At 35.4% G+C, this 27127-nt stretch overlaps 3 protein-coding genes across 8 annotated transcripts; 1 reads left to right on the plus strand and 2 right to left on the minus strand.

The window, feature by feature from the left end:
- Positions 1–1085: 1085 nt before the first annotated feature.
- LOC103947610 (proton pump-interactor 1) lies at positions 1086–6222 on the minus strand. Of its 2 annotated transcripts, none has more exons than XM_018647545.2 (8): positions 5915–6222; positions 4885–5279; positions 4011–4199; positions 3716–3883; positions 3392–3586; positions 2304–2402; positions 1710–2210; positions 1086–1608 (listed from the first exon to the last, which is right to left on the minus strand). In XM_018647545.2, exons 2-8 carry the CDS (start codon positions 5248–5250, stop codon positions 1300–1302), a joined length of 1827 nt encoding a protein of 608 aa, XP_018503061.2. In that variant the 5' UTR covers positions 5251–5279; positions 5915–6222; the 3' UTR covers positions 1086–1299. The 2 variants fall into 2 exon arrangements, with proteins under 2 accessions (XP_018503061.2, XP_009356802.2); XM_009358527.3 differs by having other exon boundaries at positions 4885–5288.
- Positions 6223–14604: 8382 nt separating this feature from the next.
- Positions 14605–17867, plus strand: LOC103947611 (beta-glucuronosyltransferase GlcAT14B). Of its 3 annotated transcripts, XM_048585734.1 has the most exons (6): positions 14634–14933; positions 15230–15293; positions 15578–16306; positions 16393–16468; positions 16569–16684; positions 17244–17867. In XM_048585734.1, exons 3-6 carry the CDS (start codon positions 15736–15738, stop codon positions 17741–17743), a joined length of 1263 nt encoding a protein of 420 aa, XP_048441691.1. In that variant the 5' UTR covers positions 14634–14933; positions 15230–15293; positions 15578–15735; the 3' UTR covers positions 17744–17867. The 3 variants fall into 3 exon arrangements, with proteins under 3 accessions (XP_048441692.1, XP_048441691.1, XP_009356803.1); XM_048585735.1 differs by lacking the exon at positions 15230–15293 and having other exon boundaries at positions 14605–14739; XM_009358528.3 differs by lacking the exon at positions 15230–15293.
- Positions 17868–20185: 2318 nt separating this feature from the next.
- Positions 20186–26038, minus strand: LOC103947612 (protein SPA1-RELATED 4). 3 transcript variants are annotated; one of them, XM_009358530.3, is made up of 8 exons: positions 25728–26036; positions 24386–25445; positions 24077–24234; positions 22469–23411; positions 22245–22391; positions 21802–22113; positions 21202–21261; positions 20186–20664 (listed from the first exon to the last, which is right to left on the minus strand). In XM_009358530.3, exons 2-8 carry the CDS (start codon positions 25277–25279, stop codon positions 20476–20478), a joined length of 2703 nt encoding a protein of 900 aa, XP_009356805.2. In that variant the 5' UTR covers positions 25280–25445; positions 25728–26036; the 3' UTR covers positions 20186–20475. The 3 variants fall into 3 exon arrangements, with proteins under 3 accessions (XP_009356805.2, XP_048441619.1, XP_009356807.2); XM_048585662.1 differs by having other exon boundaries at positions 24386–25543; XM_009358532.3 differs by lacking the exons at positions 20186–20664; positions 21202–21261 and having other exon boundaries at positions 21955–22113; positions 22199–22391; positions 25728–26038.
- Between the last annotated feature and the right edge of the window lie 1089 nt (positions 26039–27127).

Here is a 27127-nt window from a genome sequence, read left to right on the forward strand (position 1 = left end):
TCAACCCTCGACGTAGAGCTCCGTCCACGCTGATTTCGTAGATCAGCACCTCTACGTCGCTCACTGCCACCACCTGGAACTCCTCAAGCAGACCTCTCGGTCGACAAAAGAGATTTTTCCATTAGAGCAGTTCCAGCGTGGGAACCCTCCTTCCAGGTTATACACTATTTAATCCACTCAATGAACAGTAACTGTCATTGATGAACAGTAATCGTCTTTTGCATCTCCGTTGCACTTGAATAGCTTTGGCAATGAATAATAAAATATTATTTTTTTTTCTCATCCAACCCATCACCCTTTCCCTTTATTTTTTTTTTGTTTGACCGGTTCTTCGTCCTTTCTCCATCTCTCTCTATCTCTCTTTTCTTTCTCTCTCTCTTTTCCTTCTTCCCCTCATTTACGTTTTTCCCTCATTCCACCATCATCATCTCTCCTCTTCTCTGCTTTCATTCCCTCCCTCCTCGGTTTCTCCTTCTTCTCCAATCTTCGTCTTCCTCTCCTCTTCTCTGCTTTCATTCTTTTATTTTATTTTATTTCTTGTTTGATTTATTTGTTGCCAATTGAATTTGATCCCATATGCAGTGGTTTTAGAACCGCAGTTTTATTAGAAAATTTAGTTTAATTTAATTTTTTGAAATTGATTCTACATATTTGATGTTTTTCGTTCGAATTGAGGGTTTGGTTGTGTAGATCCAGGTCAAATGAGGGGAAGGAGGACAGGGAGATGTCAAGGTCGGTGCATGCACCGATGCCGCACATCACCCACACGTCACACAGCCCTCAGGCTCTCGGGATGTCGATTCCTGCCTGGCCTCTCGCTCGGGCCTGCTCGGGCTTGCTCGCCAGCACACGCTGGACTTCATCACTCGGGCTCTTTGGCCCTGTTCCTGTGCCTGTCCCTCGGGCTGGAGCACAAGGTGGAAGTGCTCTTAGGGTTCAAAACAGAGGAATGCAAGAGGTAAACAGGGAGTGTAAAAATCAATCACTCCGCTAAACGAGATGGACATCCAACGGTCTCAAATGATTGCAGATGACTGCTTGAAATATAACAGAACCAAGATCTTCTCTATTTTGAAATGACAACGAAAAGAAAATGTGTGTTTCTTCTTCTCCATTGAAAGATAGTTTTGACTACCACCAACATTATGAGTTTTGCGTCCACCCCGAAAATGGATGTAAAGATCAGAAATAACTTAGTTTAACTAAACAGATAGACCTAGGCATTATCGAACGCTTTATCAAGCAGAAAATTGTACTTCTCGACTCTCCTCTACCTCGGGATGTTCCAGCTTACCTTCCTCAAAGAAGATAGTAGTAACCAAGTGCGAGAAACAACACAACTAACAAAGCAGCAGGAGCGGCCCATAGCCAATAGTTAGTACTCGACTTCTTCCTCTTCATGATGGCTTTTGGTAGTGCGTCGGAACCTCTTGCTCGACCTCTGTTCCTCGGACCGTTATCCTTTTGCCCCTTCGCCTTTGCCGGGACAGGAGCTTCAACCTTTTCAATTACCTTTTCGGGTTCTGCAACCTCGGCAACAGGTTCTATCGGTTCCTCAGGATTGCTCTCGGGTGCAGATGATTTCTTCTTTGCCTTCTTTTCACGCTCCTGAAGCAAGTCAAATTGGTAACCCCTGTCAGTTTCTAATTCCAACAATATTAAATAGAGCAAACTACTACAAAAAAAATAAAAAATAAATAGATAATTTCCTTCAGCTTCTTCTCGGCTTCCTTCTGAGCTCTAATAGCTGCTTTTGCTGCATCTTTCTCTGCCTTCTTCTTCTTCCTCTCCAAGGCCAGCTTATTTTTTTCAATCTCCTCTACTCTTTTCATCTCCTTCAACTTGGCAGGATCAATTTTATTTTCATTTAGGGTTTCCTTTTCAGAAACAAATATTTCCTCGTCTGCCACGTCAATATCCTCTGAAGTAGATTTTGGAGCAGTTGCTTTATTTTTGGCTTCTTTCTGAACTTTCCGCACAGGCGAAGTATCTGATGGAGCAGATCTGGTATCTTCCTTAACTTGTTTTGCATTAGCTTTTGGTGCTGTCTCTACTACAGGTGCTTCCACAACCACCAACGGCTTCTCATCTGGGTTTCTTATACGTCCATCCCTACTCATGTTCCGGCTGTCGAGAGATGGCAAAATTTTTTTCTCATAATCATCCCTAATATCCTTGTTACTGTTCCAGAGGGCCATAAATTTCTCGACCTAAAGAAAAAATACCAATATTTAGAATGCAGTTTTTATACTTTATATGGAGGAGTTAACTTGTTATAAACAATGCAAAGTCATATAACAAACCTCTTCATGTGAAAGTGCTTCAAGTGCTTTAACATCGTTCTTAGCAGCAAGATTTCTCGCTTTGGTCATGACCCCACGGCTATGGTAAAAGCCAGCATTCTGAAAATCAGAACAATGTAATAAAAGGGTGATAATATCACACGTACAATACAACCATTACATGCACCCCTTCATGTCAGAAGGATAACTGTTAATCTTGAGGGCTCGTTACAATTTAGACGACAGCAACCCCCAATCACCACACCCCCCCCCTCCCCCAAAAAAAAAATGTATATAACTATATAACTATATATACACACCTATTTGCACGATTTACGTTTCATATTGCAAAATGGTCCAAATAAGAGGCTACATACCAACCGAAATTACTCAACTCTAACAAAGCAAAGAAATTAGAACTGAACTAAATTTCACACACCTTGTTTCCAATATAATTCTTCAAAATGTGCCTTTTCATCTTTTTAAGATCACTAGATTTTTAAAAAGGACAAGGAAAAGGACTGATGGAGAAGTGTTGCCGAAAGTTGATGGACAAAGAGAGCACTTATTTTAAGAAACAATAAACAATGTCCAAATGAAAAAATAAAAAGAAAGCTAAGGTAATTCTAGTTACAACTACTTATATATACTCAACCCTTCACCAAATATACTGGTTTCCCTGCTAAAAATTTCGTCTTTCAGCATAACAGACTGACAATGTTTGTTTATTTAAATTGCATCTCAAGAAAGAGATACGGTTTTCATCCTGATTGTTAAAAGTCAGATACAACAGCACCTACAGCTATTCTGAAAATAAATTTTTGCAGAGCAGATTCAACCCAATAATTCATCTAGTACAAATATGCCACATATTTACAGTGAAAACCCAAGGATCCCTGGCTTGCTAAATTGATGGAATTAAAATCACAGTCAACACTATGAGATTTTGAGTACCCCAAATTAGATAATTGATACAGAAGCATAAAAAGAGAGGAGGGAGGGGGGGGGGGGGGGGGGTGGGGTTGAGAGGGTGGGGGAGGTGGGGGAAGAGATAAAGAGAGAGAAAGAGAGAGTAACTGAAAATGTTGCCAAAACAATTCAAGGCTTACCGCCTGATCAATCTGTAACCTAAGCTGACGAATATTTTCGAATGCTTTATCCCTCTTCTCAGTTGCAATGTTCAGCTCTTCCTGCAATGATGCAATTGCCTTGTCAATCACCTTCACTGCATCATCAAGGTGCTTAATTTTGGACCTAACACTGTCTTGCTCCTTTTTTACTTCCTTTAAGTCACCATCCATAAGCTACATTAACAAGATTTTGTAAATGATTAGTACACATTAGAAAAATGATGCAAATCTGCAACACACATTTTCGGGAATTCAATGAAGCATAAAAGACCAAAAGATACAAGTAAAACAGAATCCCCTTACTTTAACTTGGTCCTTGAGGGCCTCTTTAGGAAGCAGTTTAGCTAGCTCAGCCTCACGTGCAATAACTTGTCCCCTTGTGTTCTCAAGAGCTTTCATCTCTTTAAGTATTTTCTTTTCCTCAGACAATGGAATGCTCTCATGCTGTATATAATACTGCAACCCTTGGATCTGTTTCCAACAATATGTAATGAGTGAAAAAACAAAGAGGTCATAGGAGTAGGAAAAGACAGAAAGAAAAAGGAAAAAAAAAAACTGATGAATTTGGTGATGCACAGAGTTTGGAAAAGAAACATACGCGACTGTTAAGCTCTTCCTCAGATGAACATAAACCACCATTGCGACTAGCAGTGTCTGCACTGCGCAGCTCTCCAAGAGCCTGTCGTAGAGGCTGTAAATCCTTAAACTTCTCATCCACAATTGACCTAATTTGCCTGTTGTCACTCCTCAGAGCCTTAATCTTCTCAATCAATTCTGATCTTTCAATCTGCATAAATAAAAAGTGGAGCCAATAACATAGTCAAATCAGTCATTTTTCTAAAATCGAAAATAAACAAAAGTACATTGATCCACAAATTTCCAATTTGCATTCAGAAAGATACTAATTAGATCCTTTTAAAAAATAGATAGAGCAGAATTTTAATAATTTTAATAGCACAACATTAAACAAGTACGACCCCCTTGAATCTATAAGATATTTTCACACGTAGAACTTTCATATACTTCTTTAAAATCAAAATGTAATTTTCTTTTTCTATCATCATATAATACAAACCAACTGGAAATAAAATCTTGCACGTACCAGTACAACTGGTTTTGGGGGGAGGATGGGGGATCAGCTCCCACTAAGACACCAACTAACATAATTAATAACCTTGAAATAAACATGTGAGCTATACCCATCCCCCGCCCAAACCACATTGTCTCCAACAGGATGTCGCAGCCTAATTTCTCCAGTTGGCCACACAAAAGAGGGTCCATTCTAGTTGTTGCAAAATGACAACTTAGGCAATCGTGGATGTCTATTAGCATCTATTCTATTGTCATATATCGTAAACAATCGCTACAACAAGGAATCAACAATCTAAACAAACAGATAAACAATTACGTTATGTTTACTGCAACGCTCAAACAAATGAGAATCACTAATAAGGTCAGAAGATTTGACTAACCCTTTTTGCTCTTAGTTCTTCAATGATGTCTTGACGGGCTTTATTCCTCTCATTCACCTCTTTAGAAGCATGATCAATCCTGGCTTTTATTTTTGGATCGTCAATTGTTCGGTGCCTGACAAAATAGAAATAATGGATCTGCTTGGGGGCAGGCCACTCATCAACTGCATCCTTTGGGAAGTTTGAAACCGAAACCTCATTCACTTCCTTTTTGTCTGATTCATCACCATGAGATCCAAACTGTATGGGCTCATTACCGCCCGGACCTTGATCCAATTTTCCATTTTCCATGGCAGAATTCCCTCCTTCGGTGACATCCCCCACTGGTCCTTGAATCGCCTCAAATCCCACAACTTCAACACCCATGCTTTCAACCAAAGAAGAGCCTCACAAAACTGAAATTCGTGATGTAGAAGGCAAATATCATGTTACATCACGAAAATAACGAACGCAAATCCAAAACTAGATTTTTTTTACCAGGGTTCAAGTTAAATCACAGGGTTAACCAACACATTCTTCAAGAAATCACATTTCAGTCAATCATAGGAATACCTAACTGATCACAAAATAAAATCTGAAAAATTGCAGATTTAAAAACACACCCTTGAATTCAGATCGTCAAAAGAAACAAATCTTAAAAAATTGGATCGAAACCCAGCTGAAATATGCAGTGCATGGGCATCTAAACGCTTCATAGATCATTCAAACACCAAACGAAGATAAACCCATATCATAAAATTAACGATACAAAATTATCCGACAATCAAAATCACAAGATGAAAATAGCCATTAGACTAGACGTATACAGTTAACGACTTAAAAGAAAAACGCATCGAATTACGGAATCAATTCATGCAAAAAAGATTCGGACTTTACATCGAACAAGCAACAAAATCCAATCAAATCAACCCAACATACACAATCCAAATACAATTCTTTGACAAGAACAATCGAGACCAATCGGATCGAACCCATTAACCAAAATTTACCCAGAAACAAAAAATTGAAAAAAAAAAGGGGAGATTCTTACCAGGAACAGAAACAAACGGAAGCAGTAAAAGAGAGAGAGACAAGGAATATCCTTTTGGTAAAAGAAAAAGGGCCCCAAATCCAAGTATAGGAAAACCCAGAAAACGGAAAAAAAGGAATATGGTCAAGAGATCTCCTCCTTACCCTTTTATTATTTCCCCTTCTTCCTTCCTTCCCTCCTCCAATTTCTCTCTCTTTCTGAATCCTATTTCCGAGAGAGAGAGAGAGAGAGAGAGAGAGGTGAAAAGGAGAATTACTAGGAGAAGGCGGTGTTTATTTGTAGAGAAACGTTTCTGGTAAGGCAACAGCATTTGGGGTTTCTTTTGTTTTTACTTCTGCATCCAGTAATTGTTGGCCTTAATAGACAAGCGTTTTCCCTGTCTCACCCCCAACAAATCTTTACTAATTAATTTACTTATTATCAATCAAAATCATATGAAATTATTAGTTATAAAATTATCAATTTAATTCTTTAATTAAAACAGAACATGAATAAGAAATATGAAGCAGAAATGTAATTTCATACAACCAAATTTTTTATCTTTTTATTTCAAAACTTGTTTATATGTAATACTAATATATCTCTAATTATAAAAAATAAAAATTGGGCCCGTATTTTTCTGGTTTCTCATGGATGAGAAAAGTGCATACCAAGAGGGAGGAGGAATTCACTCCCCACTCCTTTTTTTTCTCACGATCCAGGAAATTATTTCTCAATTGTGGACTTACAAAACATGGGAAAGTCAACACTTTTTCATTCTAAGTTCTCTTTCTTGCATACCAGACGTAGCCTAAGGATGAGGAAGAATATCAAAATAATTTTTTTAAGAGGGTTTTAACGAAAAGTCATCAATACTATTTATTTTAATGAAAAATTATATTTTTACATTAAAAAATTAATCTCATACTATTCACTTTAGTCTTTATTTTGCCTTTATCATTAAAAGTCAGTTTTCAAAACTTTTTCATTAGTTTTCCTTTTTTTTAATAGAGTCAGAGTCAATGAAAAAAACTTGAAAATTTTAAGTTTTAACAATAAAAACAAAATAAAATGTAAAGTAAATAGTATCAGGTTTGATTTTTTAGAATAAAAATATGATTTTTTGTTAAAATAAAAAGTACCACAGATTTTTCATTAAAACTCGTTTAATAAAAAATTCGAAATTACGGAAGTACCAATAGAACGCGTTAGAGCTCCCGAAACGACGCGGCTTTGGAAGGGGACTTGACGTCATCGATGGTAAGTACATACACGTGTCCTTCGCACGCGCTTGACTACGCCTCGTTTGGCAGCGCGTCACGGGGAAGCGCATAGGAAAATCAGATTAGACACGGATGCGGATACCATGGAATGATGAAAGTACGAAAGTAGCCATCTTGAATGGTCTACAAAAAGGGTACTTTTGTACACGTGTAGTGGTAAAAGTCAAACTATAATGGGCGGTTGGTTTAGAATCTTGATGATGATTCGCTATTTATGGTATTTGTGGATTTATTGCTTTTTTAGGGACTAATTTGCATTAGGTTTTATTCAATTTTTATCTTTTGTTGAGTGGACTTAACAACCAAAAAAAAAAAATTTACGGTCGTTTGCAAGTTGTGTATAAGTAAAATTTAGTCAATACACATTTGACACAATGTAGATTGGAACACTACTTCGCAACCATTGTTGAAAGAACAGCAATTATTGTTGCTAAACTTCCAATCACAGATGGACGTGTTCGATCATAGTTTTCAATTTCAATTATTTGGACACATGTCCACCTATGATTAGTGTTCAGTAACAACTATTGTTATTCTTTCAGCAGAGTGTTCATGTAATATATCAAAGAAAATCATACATATTCTCACTAATTCGTGAATAAAATTAAGTTGAAGATCAAACTTTGCAAAACGAAAAATTGAACACGTTATATCAAATTTGCATGTTGGTGATGTCGCTTGTCGAATATTTCTTCCTGCGGGCTTCCTTTGTTTCTGGGTGGCATAAGTTTTGGTGGTTCGTGGAGGATGGTGCGGCCTTCTTCTTCTTCAACTTTGGTTTTCTGGATGGTGATGGAGATTAGCTTTAAGCTTCCTTCTAGCTTTAGAAACTTAGGGTTGTGTTTTGTTTTTTGTGGTTTGTGTATGCTGGGCTCCAATGTAGAGTTGGGCTTGTTTGCTTTTTGTTTTTGGAGGTCCATGTTTGTTCTTTGTAATTATTGTGGTTTTGGACCCCTTTGTGTTTAATGTTTCTGTGATTTTCTCTTCTTGGTAATAATATTACCTTTTAACCAAAAAAAAAAAAAAGTTGGAAATTTGAATTGGAGTCGGAATTTCCAATCCAACTTGTATCTCTAATGTTAAAGGTCTTGCATATTAAAAATTAGTATTTTCATGCAAGGGGTTTGTAACATTGATCGTTTAAGAGCATTAACTCTTGTACTTAAAGATGAAGTTTTGTGTTTTAAACTCCTCCATTCCTATGTCAGAATTATATTCCAAATGGTGATAGAAATGACTCAACGCAAGAGCTTTTGGAAGTAGTGTTCTTGTACTTTGATGAAGGAAATTAGTTTTTGTGCACTCTCTTTGTAGTTATCTTTTCGAGATGATAGTCAATAGTAGGCGAGAGGTACACCACTAATATCTACCACCTGACATTCTTTATTGACCTCACATAGAGTGACAAAAGCCTGGATCTCTGCGTGCAAGATGTCGCCGGGCAACACCGAAGTGTTGGTCGCACATGAATTGTGAGGCCGGATCTCCTCGACACTTGAATCTTCTAGTCCCTTTGGTGAAGCCTTCGGCTTTAGACCATCCTTCTAACCTTCCTTGACCAATCCAATGTGATTCTGGCATCAACACGTCTCTCTTTTTCAATATCGCTATCCATGTTCACGTATACAACACATAATAAATACCAAATGTATTGCTTAGGTTAGTGGTGGTAATATGTGGATTATCTCCCCTAATTTTCGGATAGACAAATCATCAAAAAATGGAAAATCAATTGGAATTTTGTTTCTTGTAAGTATTAAACACAATCTATATTGGGTTAGCTGATATAATTTATGTGCATATCTGTCAACACTCAAATGAAATAATTGCGTGACACTACTTTTATGCTTTTTAAGTAGTATTGGGTATATGATATGTAACTAAAAAAATTCAATATTTAAACATAATCAAGATAAAGAGTTTTTTATTTGAAGGAAATGGCGATATGATATTATTGAAGAAAATTAGCAATCCAAAATAAGAAGAAACAACAACTGGTAAGATATGAAGGATTGGGTGGGCGAAACTACAAATAAAACTTGGCCATCGGACTCTCATCCCACACCAAGTTCAAATGTATTGTACTTGTAAGCTTCACACTAATAGAATATTTGACAGAAGTTAAATCATATGACGACATCGATGTCCTTAATCAAATTCAAAGGCAACGTGTTATCAATTGTTTCACAGACCAAAATGATCATTTGTGACAAAAATTAAAATAAAAAAAATTGAATAAAACAATTTGAGAACAAACATAAAGTTGTCATACTAATAACTGTAAAAGAGTAATTTTACTCAATACCCTATTTATAACTGTTAAATAAATTTAAATTTCGAAATATGTATAATAAGTATACACAATTTTTAAAATTTTACATATTCGACAATGATAAATAAGATGATGAGCAATACCACCCAGTTGAAGGTGGGAGCAAAATGCACTCACCAGAAGATATAAGATTTCAACTTGAGGCCTATTTAAATTGCAGACCAACCCTCATTTTCTTACTTGGTATTAAATATTTCTATTGAATTTTCCAACATGTTATAATAGTTTATCTTCCAGAAGAACATTAAAAAAATGTTTAAAATAATTTTCCATCCACATTTGGTCCGCTGATCGAACGGCCAGAAAGTTTTGTGCCGTACTGGCGCAAATGTAATGATTGGATGGTTGATTAACGTGACGACCACGTGGAATCTTTTGGCCATTCAATGCAAAGAATGTTCGTTGGGTCCAACGCGGTGCATGTTTACACGCAATAACATATTTTTTTACCACGGCTTGAAATGTTTTATTTTTACCAATTTACTTGCAGTGCTTACTTCTATAAGATCAACTCTAATGGTGGGCTAAAAGTTAAATTATTCCTCAAAATTTCCCCCCAAACACACTCCAACCCAAGGGAAAATTTTGAGCTAATTGCTAAATGCTAAACCAATGCCAAATTCCCCCCGAAATTTAGCCCAGAAATCGGGGTGGACTCTACCCAATATTTATCGAAATTTAAATTTTTTTAGATTAAAATGTTCATAAAATTAATTTACGATAGTCTACATATTTATTTTTTTTAAAATTTAATTTAACAAAAAAAATAGTCTAAGTTCATTCTTTAATAATCCCGGCCTAAAATTTTAAGGTAGAATGGTTGGAGCAGAAAAACTGTTTTTAGGCTAAGACCATCTTCAATGGTTGGGCTAAAAGTTAAAATTTTTAGCCCGAAAAATTTAGCTTTTAGCACAGAAACAATTTTTCTGCTCCAACCATTCTAGCCTAAAATTTTAGCTCGGGATTATTAAAGAATGAATCTAGGCTTTTTTTTTTGTTAAATTAATTTTTTTTTAAATAAATATGTAGACTATCGTAAATTAATTTTCTGAACATTTTAATCCAAAAAAATTTAAATTCCGATAAATATGGGGTGGAGTCCACTTCGATTTCTGGGCTAAATTTTGGGGGGAATTTGGCATTGGTTTAGTATTTAGCATTTAGCCCAAAATTTCCCCTTGGGTTAGAGTGGGTTTGGGGGAAAATTTTGACGGGTAATTTGGCTTTTAGCCAACCATTGGAGTTAGTCTAACAAATTAAGTTAAAAAATGTTATATCATTATATATTTGTAATGTCATTTTAATAGAGATGAGATCCACATGTGTTGGTAAAATCAATTTTTATTAAAGAGATAATACAAATTAACATTTTTCAAAGAAGCATGAAGGACTAGTGTGTGTACATACGCAAAATCAGGACTGAAACAATAACGTACAATGTACTTGATGTTTTTATTCCTTACGCTTCAGTACTTTGTCTCTCTATGTTGGTTTTGCTTTTGTTTTTCATTTTATGTTAACGAATACAGGTGTGGAGAAGATATAGATAGAGAAAGGTGAACGATGGTGAAGCACCTGAAATCTTAGATTCAATTTCTCCTTCACGGTTGTCGTTTGTATCAAAAACAAAAATTCAACACTAGTCCACAAAGTTTGTTACTGCATTAAATTCAATGCGTTGCACTTGACGTTGAATCTAATCAGATTTGGAACAGCCTCCACAGTAAACGCAAGTAACTGAGAGCATACGTTTTCGATTTATATATATATATATATGAGAATTGTTATTTGCATTTTAAAAATTTCATTCTACACTTCAAGCTTTCTATATTTAGAAAGAAAAATACACTTGTAAATAGTGTAGAATGAGATTATATATATAGACCACCATAAAAGCTCTTTAAGAAGGTTTGGTTCTAGTTAAACCATCATAATTAATGTTCATGAGAGGACAATGCACGTGTAACATATTAATTGATGGCGTTCAGATGCAATGTTGTCGGGTCCACGGTGAATCCTTGTAATTAAATATAAATTCGGGCCTTTTGGTGATTCTTCCACTTTGAGCTCCAAATTTTTTTGAGTCTAATGTTGGTTTTATATATTATTACGAGCGATATAAAGTTATAAGAGGAGAGAAATCGTTTGAATTCAGTACGTGATGAATTATAGAAAAAATATCTTATGAATTAGGATAATTCATTATTTACATAAACGTCTTTAAACATTTAAACATCTTAAAAAATCTCATTTTATAATTAAAAAGAAAAATACATTTGTGAAGAATGTGTAATAAGATTTTTTGAATGCTAATAACTGTTTCCTATTTTAAATGTAATTAATAAGGACAATAGTGATGTTTGTTGTCAACGATGACAAGCGAGAATAAAACAATTTAACCACTTTTTTTTATTTTTGGGTGAAAAAGGGGACGATAACATTACTTGAAGGAGGACATCCTCGATAACATCATAAGGAGCCTCTTTCCACAAATGGTACCAATTGAAAGTGCCCACTCGGCTAGCCGATAACATACTCATCTTCGTTTAAAAGGTCTAGATCGAGGGCATTTTGGTCAAATTAGAGGTATCATTAAAATGAAGTGGTAACTTTTGAAACAAACAATATTATTTATACTAAGGGTGGAGAAGTGGTTTAAACCTCACAATGAGCTAGCAATAATGTTGTTCAAATTCACCCTTGATCAGAACCGAACCTAAGACCTTTCATTTACCAATAAAGAGGAATACTATTAGACTGTAGTACTGTGACAAAATAAGTTCATGTTAAACAGACTTTAAAATGTTTCAGAACAAACTTGGAACGGAAAATAGTGGAAGGACCGAAGTGAAAAAAGTCTAAAACTTAGGGGACAAATTCGCATATAGGTCAAGCATTATGGTCCGGTATTGATTCAAAAAAGTTGTGGTCCTACTTTTATATGTCATCAATGAGGCAAAAAAAAAAAAAAAAAGTAAATAAAAGAAAAATAAAAGAAAAGAAATTCATAAGTCAAACAAGTAGAAAGCCTATGAAGAGTTGGCATCCCACTGCCTGATTGGTTGTCATTTTCATTTTCTTAAAACTAAAATTTCATTGGTTACTTGATTTATTTGTCAAATTTTAGAGTTTAGTCTTTTATCTTTATTAATTAATAAAATCCTCCTTGTCAACCAAAATAGGGTGAAAAGACAACTTAATCTTTTATCATACAAAAAAAAATGATGGGCAATAATGTAATTTCACATGTCCAAATTTTACTGTTTTTTATTAAAGCCTCACCTACCTGTGATGTTAAAATATATCTAATTTTTTAAAAATAAAAGTAAAGAAAAACATCCCACTCACCCTATGTTCTCTTTCCCTCTCTCCTTCTCATTTTCTTAAAAAATGTGTTCATACACACAAAGTATGTAAGCAAATGCTAGTAATATTATTAGCAACATAATTTTCCACTCCAAAATCTGACTTTATATGCAATTTTACCAAACTTCATAATCATTGCATAAACTATGCTCCTAGTGGCAAATATTGGAAAACCACCAAACAAAATATTTCCCTCTTTTTTTTTTTTGTGAAAAAAAATATTTTTATCATTGGATATAAACAAATAGGTAAACTAATTTGGATTTGAAATGGCTCAAAACAATCAATAGTATGAACACTATGTATCCTAACTTTTTCTGGCATACTATGGAAGAGCTTAGAGTCACATAAAGAATTAAATATGACTTTGCATTTAATTCCGAGAGTCATATTTGACCCTGAGTTATATATGACTACAAATATTCTAATGCATTGCAGAGAAGTTGAGTTAAATTTGAAGTCAAAAGTTATATTGACTCTTTAACTTTAGAGATACCCTAATATTTCTTCATTAAATCCCTTAGATTGAAGCCAAACCTTCTAAATGCACCCTGTTTCCTTCAGGACTAGATGTTTTTTATGTCAACCAAAATTGTTTTTTTTTCAAGAAGTGCTTGAATTTCTAGTTAAATTTCATCATGTTTATAGTAAAAATATTTATAGTAAATTTTTGTCTTGTTAAATTTTTGTTCACCCCTAAAGTGAGGGTGATGCTCATCCCTCATTGATTGCCATTAAATTAGTATAAATTTTGAGATTCGTGTCTTAGATCAATTAACCAAACTAATCTAATGGTAACCAAGAGGAAAGGGGAGCAAAGATGCACTCGCTACAAACGTAGCGCAAACAGGTTAATAGGAGATTTTAGTTTGACCAAACAAATTAGAGTATTTGCAGAACAAATTAGTGTATTTCCAAATGAGACGTCAAATTGTCCAAATCAGTAGTAATAGTAAAAAACAAGACAACAACAGTGTTTTCTATCAGAAACGCCAAAACAGATGTAGCGTGATATGGATTGGCAACTCTCACCGTTGCTATCAAAATTGACAGCAGCTTCAATTTTTTTTAATTGGTTATTAAACAAATTTGATTAGTTATTATTATTTTTTGTTTTAAAACATTAATTATAATAGCTTAATGTAATAAAATAATAATTTAATTTGACATATCAAGTGAATGTCAAAACTTTAAAAGATGTCAAAATATCATATAAACTGTCAAATTTAAATTTTATATTTAAAATTTGACATCTCCGTTAGAGATGCTTCTACCTTTAATTCTCCTTAAATGGATCATTATTTGTAACTGCTTTCTTTCATCATTTATGATATTGGTTTGACCAAATAAACAATCATTTATTCTCCTTAATTTTACCATATGAAATATTGATGAAATTTATGGCAAAGATAACAAATTCCATGAAATCAAACACTCAATTCATGACAAACGACAGCATTTGATCTGCATTACTTTCCCCCACATGGAATCACCACACTAACTAGCAATTACAGCTGAAAATTACACATTGATGCGGAAAAAAAGTTAAAACAAGAAACTAATTTTCGTTGGTTTGATGAACCTCCAGATATTATCCGTGACGTTATTCACCAAGACCGTAGTCGTTCTTAACAGTAATAAAAATGCTACCGTTTCTCCTTATTAAAAAAAAAAAAAAAAAGAAAAAGAAAAGGAAAAACAGCAAAAAGGGAGAGCGGAATGAAACCGCAGAGATTGTAACTGAGAAACAAAAACAACAGCAGATAAAACAAGAGATGGAAAACAGTTGAAATCAGTTGCCGTGTTGGTGAATCCCAGATAGAGGAGACCCAGCAAAACGGAAACCCCTGAGTCTCCGAGTCCAGGTGAGAGAGAAACACATTCATTCCCTATAAAAAACAATCAATCTTCAATCTCCCCACTTCCCCACTCTTTCTCTCTCCTCTCGCATGATTTTGTCTCTCTCTCTCCAAATCTTGTTTTTGTTTTTCCATTTATTTATTCCACAACGTGCACGGACGCTCTTCATCTTCTCCACCAGAAAAAAAAAAATCAGCAGGTTCTACTTCTCTCACATCTCTCTCTCACTAAAGTCTTTGTATCGAAACGCATTCCAATTTTTCTGGGTTTTATTTATTTTCTATTTTTGAGCTCACGATTCAGCTGCATGTGACATCTGATTCTCTGTTTTGGTTGGATTACACGGAACTGTAATATTCTGATCTGGGTTTTCTTTGTTTTGCATGACTGAATCAATAGGGTTGTGTTTTTCTTTGACTCTCCGCCGATATTGCATTTTGTTATTTGGGATACAAAATTAGGAATTTTCTTCTGATTAGACATAGTTTTTTGCAGCCAATTGTGTCATTGTCAACGCACATATCTGATGGTTTTTTTGTATTGACTCATTGGAAACAAGGTTACAATCAATTCTTTAATTATATATTTCTGATTTTGTTAGCTTGAATCCTCTGTTGTTCCTTTGTCGATTTTCTTGATGCTTCAATTGTGTCTCTTCTGCTATTGCTTTTGCTTGCTTGGTTAAAATTTTATAAAATAAGTGTTGTTTTGGCAGTTCTTAGCACCAATTCTTCTGCTGAATTTATACGGCAAAGCTCCAATATTCTTTGTTTTACCAGAGTTATAAAGTACAATTTATGAATCAAATGCATGCTTTTTAATATTTGGTGTTTGATTCAACAGCTGTTTCAAAAGTCTGGATTTTGGAATATTATTGAGAAAGGAGTCTCAATCTGCATCTCATCGGTGTTGTTTAAATCTGCGAGCGTGCTTGGTCATTTGAGGAAAAGGGTTATATGGCCATAGTTGTTGATTGGAACAACCCATCTTAAGGTCTGGTAATGGGGTCTGCAATGGAGAAGAAATGGCTATTCCCTCTTGTCATAAGCTCTGTCATATGCATATTCCTTCTAGCCACTTCCTTGAACTTGGGTCTCGTCTCTTCACGACAAGCAATCAATTCGATCTTTTCCTTTTTACCATCTAGGGTAGTAACAAACCAATCTAGTCCAGCTTTTGCTGAGACTATAGTTTCACAAGGTCCACCCCCTCCTCCAGTGCCATCGATTCCCCGCTTTGCTTATCTAATTTCCGGGTCAAAGGGGGATTTGGAAAAGCTTTGGAGAACTCTCAAAGCGCTATACCATCCATTGAATCAATATGTTCTTCATTTAGACCTTGAGTCACCATTAGCAGAAAGATTGGAGCTTGCTTCGCGAGTGGACAACGAGACTCTCTTTAATACAGTTGGGAATGTTTTCATGATCAAGAAAGCTAATATGGTAACTTACAGAGGACCAACAATGGTTGCTAATACTCTTCATGCCTGCGCAATTCTTCTCAGGAGGAGTAAGGATTGGGATTGGTTTATCAATCTCAGCGCCTCAGATTATCCCCTTGTTACCCAAGATGGTAGGTCCATATCAATTATAGTTGTAAACTTTTCTTAAAGTGTGAGCTTTTGTGCTAAAAGAAACTGTTTGATTTGTTTTTTGCAGATCTTATTAACACTTTTTCACCTTTAAACCGAAATCTGAATTTCATTGAGCACACAAGCCAACTTGGCTGGAAGGAGTGAGCTCTCTCTCTCTCTCTCTTCTCTCTCTCTGGACATATACAGAATGTTTACATATTTATTACTATCACTAATGCTATGTTTACTTTTGCCTTCCAGGGATAAACGAGCAATGCCTTTGATTTTAGACCCTGGCCTCTACTCATCGAAAAAACAAGATGTATTTTGGGTTACACCACGGCGAACATTGCCCACTTCGTTTAAATTGTTTACTGGTGAGTAATTTACTTAGTTCCTAGATCTCTGGTCGCTCACAAAATTTGTAACCTGGTAAATTCAAAATCTTCATGTACGAGAAGACTTAACTGATGAATCTGAACATGGGAAATTCAGTGAAATGTATGTTTTGATTAATGATATTTTGTATATGTTGTTGCCTAGTTTGTTCTTTCTTCTGCTGAGAAGAAATAGCCTGGTTGCTGGAATTCTTAGGGAGTCTTTTGGGGGATTTACATAGCATACAACTTGGTGCGATAATCTCATTGTTTGTTACCTTTTGTGTAACATGTCTACCCCGTTTGTCAGGGGATGAAATTTGTAATTTCAACATTTGATCAGTGAACCAATTTGAAAACTAGATGTATTTACTTCGAGCAATTTTAGTGAGCAGACTACATTAGCTGATAAGTAGCTCTCAAATTGATATAGAGTTGTTTGTTTTCACTCTGTATAAAACGATAGTATTGGCTGTAACTTAGGATATATCATTTCATTCTAGATTGCCAGTTTTGGTCTTTGTTTTGCACAATCAATTAACATGCGCCTCTGTTGCAGGTTCGGCATGGATGGTCTTATCACGCTGGTTTGTTGAGTACTGTGTCTGGGGTTGGGACAATCTTCCGAGGACCCTTCTCATGTACTACACAAACTTTGTTTCTTCGCCAGAAGGCTACTTTCACACTGTTTTATGCAATGAGCCGGAGTTTGCTAAAACTGCCGTCAACCATGATTTGCATTACATTTCTTGGGACATTCCTCCCAAGCAGCATCCCCATACCCTCAACATTAATGACACAAACAAGATGATTGCAAGTGGTGCTGCCTTTGCTCGAAAATTCGGGCACGATGACCCCGTCCTGGACAGGATCGACAAGGAATTACTTCACCGAAGAAAAGGGAGCTTCACTCCCGGCGGTTGGTGTGCTGGCAAACCGAAATGCTCCAGGGTTGGGAACCTGAACAAGATCAAACCAAGTCCAGGCGCCGACAGGCTTCGCCACCTCGTGGGTAGGCTTACCTTGACAGCCAAGTTTGGTCAAAACCAGTGTAAATAGTTTGTGTTGACATTCTTGGAAGTTGAACTAGTGAACGAAAAAGAATAGAAGTTATACTTGTATCAACAGTCTAAGACAGCAGTTTGTTGGGAATTTAAAGGGATCATCTGTTTTTTATGCTTAACTTTGATGGAATTAAGGTTGATGAGGAAGATTAAGATTAGTGTCCATTTGAGCATATCCATAGGTTGTCACATTCCTGAAACCAAACAGGTGTTTGGTCGTCGTAGTCATTGTTTCTGTAGGTTGATCTATATCTGCAACTTTTACAATCATACATTATTATATGTTGGATACTCTTACTGTTCTTCCACCTTGCTTCTCTTATCCTTTTGGGTAAATCTTCTCTTCAGAACTTGGATGTTCTATGGAACTTGAATTTTGGCCTTGCTTTGTATTCTTAATAGTTCGACCACGTGTCGGTTTGATAACCATTTTGATTTTAGTTTGTGTTTTAGTTTTTGACGTTAGAGAAAGGGTATAAATACATTGGTTAAATTGAGAAGTGGAGGAAGGGTGATGAGAGATAAAAGATGGGGGAACGAACACCAAGTGAAAACTAAAAACAAAAAAGCAAAAGTCGTTCCAAGTTATTTTCATTTCTTCGATTTTGTTTTCATTCTTCGTTATTTTTTTCTCTCCCTTGAGCAGTTCTGGATCCCTCTTGAGGCCCTTGAGCAGTGCTTGAACACCTATCGAGTGGTTCAAATTCTCTAAGTTTTAGGTAAGTCGTTTTGAATATAAGAAGTATCTCATCACATATTGATGACAGATTAATTTCTCTCCTCGTGCAACCTCAGTAACACATGAAGCGATATCATCTTTCGGTCTCCTAGTTAAATACTACACCAAAGCAGAGCCGAAATCCTTAATGAATAATAACTAAGATTGGAATTTCAAACTTTTGCTGGCTTTCACTTGACTCACTCCTTCTGATTGACCTAAAAATTCCTTGACATGTCTGAAATTTACCTAACTTTCGTTGGCAATGAAAATTAGAAATTGACAAAAGCAATTTTAAGCACTCGTAGTGAATAGTGATGAATGATAATGACATCACGCTGACTAGACTCTAAGGTGGGTGAGGATAATCCTCCATTGTAAACCAAATCTTAAAATAATTATTAACTTAGTTGTGGTGTTTACATCAAATTGGGTGGCTGAAGATATCAACTGTTTGACTCGACCCTTCCAGATTAAAAGAAATCAAGAACTGATTGTTTTAATTAGGAAAATTGGTGGCCGGACTTCCATCATTGAGCCTTCATTTTTTAAATGCAAATGTTGTAGTGAATTAGGTTTTGTTAATCGATCTATTGCTGCTCAAATTTGAATTATCTTTTTTCTTCGTTTGAAAGTATTTTTAAAATAATTGGAAACGCTTTTGGTGTAAAATGCTTTTGAAATCAATTTTTAGTAAAAATTAAAGAGGATCCTGAAAAAGTACTTTAAAGTGCTTCATGTTTTGTGCTTCTTACAAAAAACACTTAAAATGGTTTCGGACCCAAAATCTATTTAAAAAAAAAAAAAAAAAAACAGTTTTAGTCATTTTAAAAGCAAGTTCAAACGAAGCAATAATCTCGTAAGAAAAGAGAAATGATTTTTATACACTTTTGTCTTATGCACGCTTATGTTTGTTCTTTGTTCGCCAATTGATTTATTAAATTTAATAACCAAAAATAAACATAGATGTGTAAAAAATTATAAATCATAAAAAATAAAACTTTCATTTGAATAATTTTTTTTCTAAATTTAAAACAAAATCAAATTTTAAAGGACAGAACTGGTAATAAAAACATGAACATGCATGACCAAAACCTCATTAACCGAAAAGAAACAGAATTGGTCCATTTGGGAGAATCTTTTTTTTTTTTTTTTTTTTTGAACAAAGGGAGAATCTATTTAAATGTGGTATTTGAATTTGAATTTTTCGAGTAAATTGCTTACTGCTTTAAATTGGTCAAGTATTTTTTAAATACATCTTTATTATAACACTAAAGGTAGGTAATTTGCATTAATCACACAATAAGTCAACTATAATACAAGAATTTTGTTGAACTGCATATTTTAAGGGGTGGGGACTTGAGTTAAGAATTTTGTACTGAATATTTTCATTTTTGGTGTAAGAGAAAGACGTATGAACATAAACATAAAAATTGTATTGCTGATCATTTTTTTAATAACATGATTTGTACTGGATGCTGCCATTTTTTTGTTAGGATTTGATTATTAGGTGTGGATTTATTGATAAACCTTATTTTTATTGTAAATTGTATATTATAATTGCTGGTAATTATGCAATAGAATTATATAAACATTTCATATTTAAAGTTTAAGTTGAATGTAGAAAAAAATTATATTGGTTCAAATAAAATTTCCGTTACAAATGTCAAGTGGTATCTTTGATCACCATTTTAGAAGACAAACAACGAAAGAGAAGAATTCGAAAACTCTTATAGTATAAAATTTGATTTGAATTGTATTACAAATTATACAGAAATACCAATTTTTGTACCCTCCTATTTCCTTTAAATTTCTATCTACACATGGCATTTCAACAAGAACATTCTCACTTTTCACATTAACCACTTATCCCGCTATCATCTAATACCAAAATTTGCAATCTTGCTTGCAAGCATTGAATTCCTATCACCTTCTAAAGCCCCTTTGAGCTAACAAGCTTCTCAACACCCCATTATCCTGCCAGATGCAAGAATTTCCTTGGGAGACCATCAAACCATCTCCAAAATTTTGATATTCCCGGTCGAATTTGCAGCAATTAAAGTGGACGTTTGGCCTCGCCAACAAACGGAAGAGATAAACTGTGCAGCGTCATCTGTGTCGTGGCCGGAAAGTGGGTCTGTGTTCTGAAACTTGTACGACAATGCTGGCATTGGAAAAGCCTTGTGGTAGATGAAAACCTGATGAATCAAAGCACATAATCATTGTTCATTAAATATGAATAAAAACAGATTGCATTGTCTGTTCAAAATTCGTAGGACAGTTTTCTTAGGAGACATTTGATTACTAAACAGATAGGTAAGATCCTTCTTAGGCTTGCATAGGTAACTTCTGCAATTTACCTTATCTTTTCAACCAGCACATCAAATTCTTTTTAAATGAGTTACTACTCACTAGAACACTGACACCGAAGAAAACTACGTAGCTAGCTGATTTGCTATTCTCAAAGCATGTTTCTTCCTAGTTTTTACAACTATAAGAGGTCATTTTTCTTAAATTTTTAGAACAAAGCTTTGGAAACCTCTAACTATACATTTTTCGTCTCCATACCCACAATGAAAGTTCATCCTCTCAGATTAGCCCTCCTTTGAACCCAAAAGACAGCTTTCCAGTGAAAATAAGAAAATTGAAATTTGGGTTCATTGGTCGAAGTATGATAGAAGCAAGATGTGAACAACCTGCACGTAGGGTAAAGTAAAGATGTTTGTCTAAATTACCTCATTAGTCTCTGAGCCTGTAGCAATATAACCATCAGAAACTGACAACCCCACAAAGTTCTGCAACGAGGAAAACACAAATAAGCTATAAATCATAGACCACTAGGCCCATATTAAACTTGCATCTAATAGACGAAAATAATGCATCACAGCTAAAAGTAATATTGTGTAGATGCAAATGGCTAACTTCGAAAAACTGTATAAAAGAATTTACTTGTTTACAAACGATGCTCTTTAGCAGTTTTCCTTCATAAATATCCATAACAATGAAGATTGGAATTGAATGACAAGCTTTTGCATTTAAAGAACTCGTGGTGGAAAACTTTGGTCATCCGAAAGGGTCAAAAAGTTTTAAATTAGTATATTGGTCAATGGAGAACAATATATCATTGTTCACCACACGGGTTATGTTATAGAATCAGACTATTTTGGAGGGTTTGAAATATTTACACGAAAACATTTGATGCAAATGTTATCATGTATTTAAGCTTCTGAAATATTTTGCATCTAGTAGAACACAAAATTATCACATACCATTCTCACATCAATCTCATAAAGTATGCCTAGAATTGCTATGATATAATAAATGAGTGGCAGTACCTTCACATTTGTGTGGCCGGTGAATGATAGAATTGGAGTGTCAATGACCCGAGATGAGGACATTGACAAATCCCAAAGCTTCACAGTATTGTCAGTGGATGCAGAAACGATATTTGTCCCATCTACAAACTTGACATAACTCACGGTTTTATGGTGTCCGGTCAATGTGCACAGAGGAACCATTGAGTTACGAAGATCATAGTAGTAAATTTTATGATCCGCTGAACCAAAGGCAAGGTAACGACTAGAGTCCAATGGAAACTGTACACAGCAGACATTCGCCTTTGTTTTAATTGTACCAATACTTACACCCTGCAGAAGCAACCCACAAAGAGAATCAGCTTATCAGACATCCTGAATTAGACATACACATCATCCATATAGATCAATGCAGTACGTTTAGTTTCAAAGCTGACATCCACCAAATGCAAAAGTAGAATTGCCTGATTGATACTCCATAGCTTTACAGAACCATCATCGCTCCCGCTGGCCAACATTGTTGGGTCTGCTGATGAAAAGTCAATGGACCATACACGCCTTTCATGTTCTCTCATCTCCGTAAGAACTTGACTTCTTGTAACATCCCATACCTGAACATGTTAAGCAATTTAGTTAAAACAAGCTAATAGAAGGTCGTAACTTGAATCACAAGTAAGGTTTGACTTACCTGCACCACACCTTCAAAGTTACTTGAAGCAATCTGGCTTTTAATATAACTATTCCAACATATACTGCTTAGCTTTGATCTGCTAGCCATTTCAACCACGGGATAGTGGATATCGCGATCCTCATTTATTATTGTGTCACATTCAAATACTTTAATTTTCTTATTAACACCGGCTGTAGCAAAAAATTCTCCATCACGATCAAAACTAAGTGAGCATACTAGATTTGAAGCATTTAAAAGATCCCCTTGCTTCAAATCTGCCTTGACTTTTAATTTAGAGAAAGACAGATACTTGCACAACCCCTCAAGAAATGGATCTATCCAACCACTTCGTCTACCTTCACTCTGTTGTTCTTTTGATTGCAAATTATTGACAGAACTTCTTTCAGTTACAACAGAACTACTTATTGGTGAATGTTTAGCCGGTTTGTTTGACTGCTTTACAGGCCTCCATCTCGTTAAAAAATATGCCGCCTCTAGCTTTTTAAAGTTCTTCATCAATCTAGAACTTCTCAAGAGAACACCTTCTTTATTTTCAGCATCCGTCTTCTGACCTTCCAAATTATCATCGCTTTCCTCTACATTGTGAATCCGGATGCCTGGTCTGGACCTTTTTCTGGACCCACTAGCAGAATCATCATCATCAAAAATATTCATAGATGGGAAACTTGATGTTGAATCATCTTCCTTCACCAGTTGTGGGATTGAACTGCTCTTTTTCTTAGAAGTTATTTGGTGCTTCATAACTTCATCAATATCAGAACACAGAAACGAAAGAGTATTTTGCAACTTATCTGCAAATTCCTGTTTCCTTTGTTGTATAAGCAACAGGAATTCCAGTAATAATTCCTGCTCCTCTATTTTCTCTCTAAGCTCTATTGCTGCTTCGCGTTCTTCTAAATCATCTCGTGGTTCATACAGAAGCTCACTTTGTTGCAACTCACTGAAACAAATGACAAAGTAGATTTAGAAATTGTGACCTCGCTGGAGGTATAGTGCATAACACCAAAGAAACAGGAGAGAGTTATTTTACAAGTCAATAGAAGAGGAAAAGATGCAGAATAAAGCGAAAGATACAAGGGGATTACAAGTCCAAATTATAGAAAGTGGCATAAATGGAGTATTTCATGACGTAGTGAATTACAGAAACATGTAACGGAGTTTAAATAAACAGCAATTACTGCTTGAAACTCGTGGGACAAAATTCCTATTACACCATACAAGATAAACCTGCATATGTAAGGCAGTTGCTAACTAGATATCCTCCGTTCCGAGAAAATTTGTAACATCAAGTCAATCAACCAACTTCTAAGTGAAAATGAAAAATGTACATCCAGTTATATAGACACACTAATCTAGTGGCTTCTTCTCATAATGCTTCTAATCCTTTATTCGAATATATCAATTTCACTTGTTGGAAAATCTACGGAAACCTTCCTACTGACTGACCTAACCTAAGTTTGACATGCACGGACTTCTTTGGGAATGGAATTCCACTTTCAAGATATATTGGCACTTATGCACGGTATTATTTTAGGGTGAATATATAACTTTCGAAAAGAAAAATCAAAGTCTGGGATAGAAGGCCATTTTGTAAGAAGTATTCACCCCATTTTTAGCCGGCTATTTGGCTCCGGGTGCAGTAGACATAAACAAAATGAAGCCACTTTCGGCCATTTCAGCAGCAATTGAGGAGGAAGAACTCGATGTCTCAGACTAGACATTGTCCTGCTTTTTTCTTCTCTTGAGCTGAATGGACAGAATAACTGGTCACAAGCACAACCACGTTAGTCCACAAAAACAAAAACAAAACGAACTCCGAACAAAATCATCTTTTACCATTATATAAAACGATAATTGAATGCATCTGAAAATCTTATCTAACTTATAAACAATTGAAAGCTTTTATTTACGAACCTCAAAAAGAAGAACCCCTAATCGGTAAATGTCTGAAGCACATGAACTTGATCCACCAGAAACCTCTTCGGGACTAGTATACCAACTGGTCTCCATAAGCAATATCTGTTTCATTGGAAATGGTTGTCTCTTATCTTCTAGTTCAACATTTCGGTCTCTGATTCTATTTTCACTCTCTTGTACCAATGATTCACGTGCTGCATAGATTGAACTTGACTGCATGCAACTCGTTTCCGACAAGGCATTTGGAGTTGTCATAGACTGAAAATTTTCTCTTCCTAAGTTCCTTCGTTGCTGATGCAAATTACGATGCAAGAGAGAGGGAAAATCCTTAATTTCTTCAGTTGGGCTGTTTAACCCATCCTCGGGAGAATCAGTGCCAGAATCCGAACAAGAGGCAGACTCGATAAAGGAGACGTGGTTGAAAGATGACATAACGAAACATGAAGGTCGCACATTATGAGCAACAATCCCTTGGGAATGTGCTGCATTAACAATTTCCACTATTTGCCTAAATATATGCAAGCATTCAAATACATCAAAAGATCGATCCGGTTTATCCAACCACTGCCTCAAGCTAACATCACCCCATTCAATAGCTCCAACAAAACGGTCAACCGCCACCTCATCCTCACAAACCCCTGATAACCCACCCTGGTTTGTAAGGTCATCATTGTGTGCCACCACAACTCTATCTCTATCCTTTCTTAAGTCCGAATCCTGAGATGCCTCACCCGACAAGCCAAACCTTCCACCACGATGAAGCCTTGGATTCCGGTTTGAAACTCTGGAAGTATTCAATCCTCTAGAACTATCAGAATTCTGCCAAGCAGACTCAGATGAGCCTTCCATTGTTATCCTCCTATAGCAGCATGAAAGCCAGAACACACACATCCAACAAACAGAGGAGTTCTCCGACTTGTATTGCACTCCCTCACTTCCACCATTACCATCTTGAATCAGAAGCTCATTTCCGCAGCGTAAACAGATACGGCGAAAATCGAGTCTCTCATCAGGCACAGCAAGTTCTTAACTTCACAAACAAATGACAGATTCCCAGCTGCCCACAATTACGAAACTAATTAATTACCTTAACTACGCAAATTTGAACACAGAAAACAGGAAAAAGCTTTCCACCACCAACACAATAACAATGATCTGACAAAAAGTAAGAACAGTTATACAAAACCTAATTCATAATCATATACACAAAGAAACAATCTCAACCACCATCACCAACAAAAACCCACAAAGAAAAAACTCTTACCCAACACTCAAAACACAGAGACAATTCAATATATTGCATGAGAGAGAAAGAGAGAGGAGAGAGAGAGTGAGTTACCGGTATCACAATGAAAACGGAGTTCCGTGTTCTGTGTTCTGCTAGGTTATTAACCTGAAGAGAAACAGAACTTTTAGCAGCAGCACTGCTCAAACGAAACCTCCACAGCCTTACAAATTCCCCAATATTTCTCGACAAGAAAACATACAAAATCTCCCCAGAAAAAACACAGACCGTTTGAAAATTAGAAACCCAGAAAAATAAATAAAAAAAGATTATATATTTATATAATTTTTATATATTTATATAATTTTTGTCAAGTTCCCTATTACATTACTTTTTTGTGCGTGCAGCTAAGAGAGGCCACTCTTTCAACTTTCAGCATTACCATCTTCTTTATCTTCCCGCTTTATTCCAAACTACCAACGTGGCTCAACAAAGACCTCTTCCTTTCACAGATCAGAGGCAAAACAGTAATATATTAAACCTTTGTGGGCCATCATGGAATTATAAAACAATTTATAAACTTGGAAGCAGAAGAAAAATATTATATTACCTTTTTAGTGCATTTTTGTTAAATCCGGATTCTCATTGTGAGGATTCCGAGGATCTGTGAATCTTATTCGTTTATCGTACATCGTGTGGTCAAAAATTGTTTTAAATATTTTTATTTAAAATTAAATACAAACAGTACCTACAAAAACTGATCGCATAATATACGATGAACGGATCCCAGAATCCTCATCAAAAGGATCCGGAGAGGATCTTGTTGGATTTTTGTTCAACATGCTTGGTGATATTTTTCACCACCCTAGTCCCTAGGTATCCAACGGTTATTAATACAGTAATGAGTATTACCTAGTTTTGTTTAAATTATTTCTTGAATAGGTATCCAACAGTTATAAATACAGGAACGAGTATTGCAAAAAAAAAAATTGATGGTCAATAATATAATTTCACAAGTCTAAATTTTACTGTTTTTTATTGAAGTCTTACCTACATGTGATGTTAAAATACCTCTAATATTAAAATTAAATTAAATTAAAAAAAAAAAAAAAAACCTCCCAATTTCTCTCTCTCTTTTCCTCTCTTCTTCTCATTTTCTAAAAAAATATGTTCATCCACATAAAATGTGTAGGTAAATACTAATTACATATTAATATAATCCTAATTGTCAACTAAAATTTCATAAAACTATCATTCAAACTCTCTAATCAAAACTTAATAGAAACAAATATTATGGGTTGTTTTTTACATGAACCGGTATAGTCGGGGGCGATGAGAAGTGGGGAATAACGAGTAGGGAAGTTGGAGGATTCAGTGGAACCATGGCGCCACGTGAAGCGATTCGGTTGTTTGGTATAGTGCGAACGAACGTGGGAAGATGGAGAAGAGAGAGACGCACGGATCAGTTTGTGCACTGCTTTCTTTTTCTATTTTTCAATTGTCATCCGTAGTCA

This window comes from the organism of the source record quoted next, unplaced genomic scaffold (assembly GCF_019419815.1).
Source record: "Pyrus x bretschneideri cultivar Hongxiangsu unplaced genomic scaffold, Pyrus_bretschneideri_v1 Contig23, whole genome shotgun sequence".
In the NCBI taxonomy this organism is placed as follows: Eukaryota; Viridiplantae; Streptophyta; class Magnoliopsida; order Rosales; family Rosaceae; genus Pyrus; species Pyrus x bretschneideri.